Source organism: Elephantulus edwardii, unplaced genomic scaffold (assembly GCF_000299155.1).
Source record: "Elephantulus edwardii isolate Elephantulus edwardi_28Jun2011 unplaced genomic scaffold, EleEdw1.0 scaffold01647, whole genome shotgun sequence".
In the NCBI taxonomy this organism is placed as follows: Eukaryota; Metazoa; Chordata; class Mammalia; order Macroscelidea; family Macroscelididae; genus Elephantulus; species Elephantulus edwardii.
This window is the reverse complement of record NW_006401397.1, coordinates 1-5954: the sequence shown is the minus strand read 5'-3', so window position 1 is coordinate 5954 and position 5954 is coordinate 1. Positions and strand designations below refer to the sequence as shown.

At 37.8% G+C, this 5954-nt stretch overlaps 1 protein-coding gene across 1 annotated transcript in view; it reads left to right on the top strand.

The window, feature by feature from the left end:
- The window catches only part of LOC102844495 (nuclear transcription factor Y subunit alpha-like), a gene marked incomplete at both ends in the record, with an annotated part of 8374 nt that extends 2426 nt beyond the window's left edge, over nt 1–5948 (top strand). The window contains 4 exons of the mRNA XM_006903462.1: nt 573–719; nt 3313–3444; nt 3902–4007; nt 5788–5948. Coding sequence (XP_006903524.1) covers nt 573–719; nt 3313–3444; nt 3902–4007; nt 5788–5948 — 546 coding nt within the window. The remainder of the gene's footprint in view (nt 1–572; nt 720–3312; nt 3445–3901; nt 4008–5787) is intronic.
- Between the last annotated feature and the right edge of the window lie 6 nt (nt 5949–5954).

The window sequence follows — 5954 nt, the reverse complement described above, 5'->3', positions numbered from 1 at the left end:
CTTAAATTCTTAGAATACATGCAGATGAGTAAAAGCCATACCTTTCATTAATGAGTGAGAGACTATGGGGGAAAACTATTTTAGAACTGCTTGCTGCCTACCCTGCTCAGTCAGTGCTGGGCAACTTGATTTACTCCCTCCGTGTTATTTAAAGTTTAATAAATGGCACGTAGCCACCATCACCAAAACCACATCTTCGTGGCTTCTCTAGCCATCACTAGAGACCATTGATTGATCTAAAAGATAAAGTAGACCTGATGTTTAGATTAAATGTTTATCATGAGGTTAGCCTGTGTTTGGTAATAAAAAACCTTCTGACTATTAAAATTTCTCAAAGACTGCATGTATTCCATTCTGTCAGGCCTTTTTGCATTTCTTATACTTGGCATTTCATGAAAAATCCTAAATATTGTAGCTGATTAATAAGGATAATTTGAGGGCCTAAGACTTACTTTCTTAGTATCTTCCCCCCCCCAAGCAAAGCAACAGAATAAATCCAATTATTGTTGGTTAAAGCCATTTTTTTTAAATCTTTTATGTTATTTCATTGTTGTTATTTTATTGCCTTACAGGTCCAAGGGCAGCCATTAATGGTACAAGTCAGTGGAGGACAATTAATCACATCAACTGGTCAGCCCATTATGGTTCAGGCTGTTCCTGGTGGACAGGGTCAAACCATCATGCAAGTCCCTGTGTCTGGGACACAGGGTTTGCAGCAGGTTAGTAGTTGTTTAAAAAGAATATTTGAGCAGATTGTCGGTATAAGAGTTTGAAGTGATACATTTGATGTGCAGTTCGTTCCAGTATATGACCTTAAGGTTGTGTGTTTTATTTCCATGCATGCAAGTAAACTAGTGAATGAAGCCTCTGGTTCGTTTTTGTGTGTGCACGCGTGTTTATGTACACATGTACATACCCATGCATGCAGATTCTGTTGTGTATATAAGACTTTAGAAGAAAATTAATAGCTCTTCCTCAAATCGCTTACAACTTTTGCAAAGGGCTTCCTTTCTCCTTAGTATATTGAATAGCTGTTTCTTTTAGAAGAGTGCTCTTTAACCTTTTTGGAATTACATTATCCCTTTTAGCATTCCAGCGAAGCCTTTGCTCTCTTCTATTAAAAAAATACATATGGCCAAATATGTTTAAATATTTATATAAATTTAAATTATGAATCTTAGATTGTTTTAGACAATGGAATCAAATTAGAGAAGTCTAAGAATACTGAAAGTAAAATGTAACAAAAAGTGATAAGTAATAGAGAAGTGGGTCAAGAATGATACAGAAAAAAATCAGTTCCTTTATCATAATATAAATAGGAATACTTGCTAGCTGGATTAAAGATGTAGATATTGAAAAGCATACTTGGGGAGCTTTTAGAAGAACGTTTGCTTAATCCAGTGCAGTACTTAAAAGATTTCTTAAAGACAAATAGATTCTACTTCAAATGTGACTTAAAGGCACTAGGAAAGGTACAGATTTAGAAACTGTTTTTACTATATACAACTGGATTTCTATCCAGAATATATAATGTATTTCTATGTTGATACAAAACTAAGCAAGAGAAACGTGAGTAAAGGGTATGAATACAAAGACAAGAAAATCTTCATAATCAGTGTAACTATTCTTTGATATCTGCCATGCGGAAATGGCTCGATTTTAGCAGTGCTGTATCCTGTACTCTCCAAATTACTGTCTGACGTTTAGCTGTACAAACTCAGGAACCAAATAGATTTCATTATCAAGGATGCATACAGACATGCTCACTTATCACTGGTTAATAAAAAAAATAAAACGGTGTGGTGACACAGAACTTCTCATACACTGTTGATGGGATTGTAAAATGGTACAACTACTCTGGAAGGCAGTTTGGTATTTCCTTAGAAATCTGAATGTAGAGATTCCATATGACCCAGCTATTCCACTGCTTGAAATATACCCTAAGAAAATGAGAACTGAGGCACAAATGGAGATTTGTAATTGTTCATAACAGCATTATTCACCATAGCAAGAACATGGAAACAGCCCTAATGTCCAATCACAGTGGAATGGATTGAGAAATTATAGTACATTCACACTATGGAATACTACACAGCACGCAGGAGCAATGATTTTGAAAACTACTGCCCAACTTGGGTGGGACTGGACAGCATTATGCTAAGTGAACAAGTGTATAACATTATTGTAGAAATAGATAACTAGTAAAATTGGTAGAAGGATCCAAAGAGGGATGAGGATGGGCAGGAGCGTCATACAATTTGATGGGTAGAGGGAGGTCTGGGTAAAGGAAATGGGAAAGATCGGATGTGAAAAACATTGTCTATAAACTTTGTAAGTAAACCAGTATAAAATAAGAACTTTATTTAAAAAATAAAAAGATAATTGTGATGTAATTCTTTAATGTGATATTTAAACATAAGTTACAAGGAATACACTAGTTCTACTTCAGCTGGCTTTATCTTGAAAACTATGTTGACTGAGGAAGAAAGCATATTGCAAAAAGATTAACACAGTCTGGGATCATTTATAGTATTTTAACACATACAAAATAGCTCCATATTTCCATGGATAACGACAGATTAAAATGTGCTCTGTACAGATAGACCAGTTTTAACCTAGTGTTACCTTTAAAGTTGAAGAGGAATGTTAAATGAATCAAATACGATATTAGTTCATGTGTTAAATCTGAATGAATAGTGACTGCAGGAGTGTCTGATAAGCTAGCCTCAATGTTTCTGTATGCTTAAAAACTGGCCAAATGTATTATACATCTGTAGAATTGTAGTGCAGAATTGGGAAAACTGGAAAGAGAATTTTTTCTAACATTTTGTTTAAAGAAATTTCAAAGATAAATGCCTTTAACTTTCTAAGAAAAATATGAAATTCATGTATCCATCACCCAACTTCAGTAGTTATTAACACAGTCCCTTTTTTTTTTTATATCTCCCCTTAGGATTGTTTTGAGTAAATTATAACATGAATATCATCTATAAAAACATAATTCAGGATATATTTTTCGCAAACTTCAGATATACAAAATATGTCTCTATTTCTATATCTTTAAAAACTGACATTGATTCCTTAATATTGATATTGAATATACAGTATTCAGAATTCCCTGATTGTCTCATAAATGGAATGCTAGGGGTTTTTTAAAAAATCATACTTGAGAGCCATACAGGACTTTTGTCCCATTTCCTCCACTTCAGAGCACTTGCTGGTTTCCAGAGTCTCCTGGATAACTAACACTGAGGAATCAGAAGAGGCACATACCGCTAGGGTATCACCCTTTCTTTATATTCTCTCTTGCAGATACAGTTGGTGCCGCCAGGACAGATCCAGATCCAAGGTGGGCAGGCAGTGCAGGTTCAGGGCCAGCAAGGCCAGACCCAGCAGATCATCATCCAACAGCCTCAGACCGCTGTCACTGCTGGCCAGACTCAGGTAATTCCACTGCTTCTGTCAACAAAGCCTCACAATGGAAGGACCAGTTTGCTGAGCCAGATAGTTCCTGTATAGGAGAAATAAGAGGAACCTTGATGGTGCTGTTGGTAAAACCACTCCACTCCTAAAGGAAAAGTTGGCACTTTATTCCTGTTAGCTGCTCTATAGCAGAGAGATGTGGCAGTCTGCCTCCATAGATGTTTAGTGTTGGAAACACTATGAGACTGTTCTGCTCGGTCTAATAAAGTCAGGGTGAGTCAGAATTGATGCCGTAGCACACAGCAGTAGGAATGAGGAGACCATAAAAAAAGATGAGGTTTGATTGGGAGTTGGTTTGTTTGGGGTTTTGTGGTTGGTTTTTTTTGTTTGTTTTGTTGTTGTTTTTCTTAAAAGGAAATATTTTTCTTTGTGGTATTTTTCTGATCTATTAAGTTGTAGCATGATCTTTTTCCTGCAGACACAGCAGCACATTGCTGTCCAAGGCCAGCAAGTGGCACAGACTGCTGAAGGGCAAACCATTGTCTATCAGCCAGTAAATGCAGATGGCACCATTCTCCAGCAAGGTATGTGATAGTTTAGTCTCTGTGGGCTTCATTGGGCTTCTTTTTTGTTCTTTTAACAGCTCTGCTTCAGAAAGTCATTGCAGTAGTTTTAAAAGATGTCCTCTAGGTCTCTATTGATAGGCTTTTATCAATATATGACCCACGCAGACTTTATGTGTGGGAGTTTTTCCTGATTATGTAAGTTTTTGATGTTCTTGTTTCTGAATAGATGATTGGTAATATGAGGTTTCTTTATTGGTTAAGGAAGAAATGGATCAGAAAAGAAGTTGTGCTTTTGGAATCCTGTTTCCACTGGTGTGTTTGTGGGGGAGGGTTTGGTGGTTGTTTTGTTTTGGGGCTTCCGTGAGTCATTCCATTATTTGTTTTTTTAAAAAAGACTTTTAAAATACTTACTCTAGAAGCCCTGTTGGAATAATGGTGCATGTTTGGCTGCTAATTAGAAGCCAAAGGACAGCATTTCAAAGTTATGAACTTCTCCTAGAAATACATTTCCAGTTTTAGAAACCCCATACAAGGTGGTCTCGAGTTAGTCAGCCACGTCAGTGGCCTTGGTTTGGCTTTGGGGTTTGGTACAGACCAGCAGACCTCCTGTTTGTAGGCTCATGTATGAAGCTGTTGGATTCTGGAGTGTAAGTTCTCTTGTTTTAGTTGAAAGTTGGGTGTAAACTTTTTTATTTCATGTGTGAGCTGTTTGGACTTAGCTAAGAATCAACTGTGGGCTGGAATCCTCTTGTTGAAGTCAGTCAGGACCTGGTTGGCGAGCCTTTGGATTTAAAAGGTGGTTGGGCCTGCAGACCAGATGTTAATTATGTTTGGGAAGAACATTCTTCTAAAGTGGTACAGCACTGGTCTGTCAGTTTGCTCTACTTGGGTTACTTGAACCCTATATCACTGGTTTGTCAAATGCTATAGTGGTTACCCATGATAGACAGTGTTTGGTGGAGCTCCCAGATTAAGACATACTTAGAAGCAGGATTGGCATCCACTTCCTAAACTACATGCCTTTGGATACTAAGAACATTAGAGAAACAATGATAGTTACAGAACAGAGTCCAGATCTTTTGTTCATAGGGTCACTATGAGTTGTGCTCAACTCAGTGGCACTTAACAGCAACAACAGACCAGCAGTTAAGAACCCTAGTGGCATAGTGGTTTAAGTGTTTAGCTGCTCCGTGGGAAAATATTATGTGGCCATTTACTTCCATAAAGTTTACAGCCTGAACTGCAGGGCTTTTCTGCTCTGTCCTATCATGTAACTACTGCCAGAATCACCTTGAAGACAAAAGGGCACAGAACTTCACTTAGAGAGTATTCTGCCTTCAAAGAGCTTGTACTTCAATGTGAGAGGCATCCATGTGAATAGATAACAACTATACAGAGCCCTTCCAAGGATATGTTAAGAACAGATGGTGTGTTTGTGAGAAAGAGATGAAATCTGTTTTGGATGGGACAGAGGATTGGACTTCAGGCAGAAGACATTTTAAAACTGAAATTTTGAGGGCTTTTGCAAGCATTGATTAGGTAAGTTTAGAAATAGCATCTGCTCATATTTCAGTTAGATTCTGTGACTGAAAGTTTGAGGTTAAGACGTTTGCCATCCGAGGCAAATTGTTTACACGTACAATAGCAGTGGTGTAGTAGGGGAAGTCTCCAAACTTTCTCACCTCATTTTAAAGACTATTAAAGGGTAAAAGAAGGTGTGCCAGATAGAAGAGAGACTAACTCTGTTCCCTTCTTTCTATGTGCGTATTTGTTTTTGTTCTGTTTTATTTTTTTAAAGTTACAGTCCCTGTTTCAGGCATGATCACCATCCCAGCAGCCAGCTTGGCAGGAGCCCAGATAGTTCAGACAGGAGCCAGTACCACCACAACCAGCAGTGGACAAGGAACTGTTACTGTGACACTGCCGGTGGCAGGCAATGTGGTCAATTCAGGAGGAATGGTCATG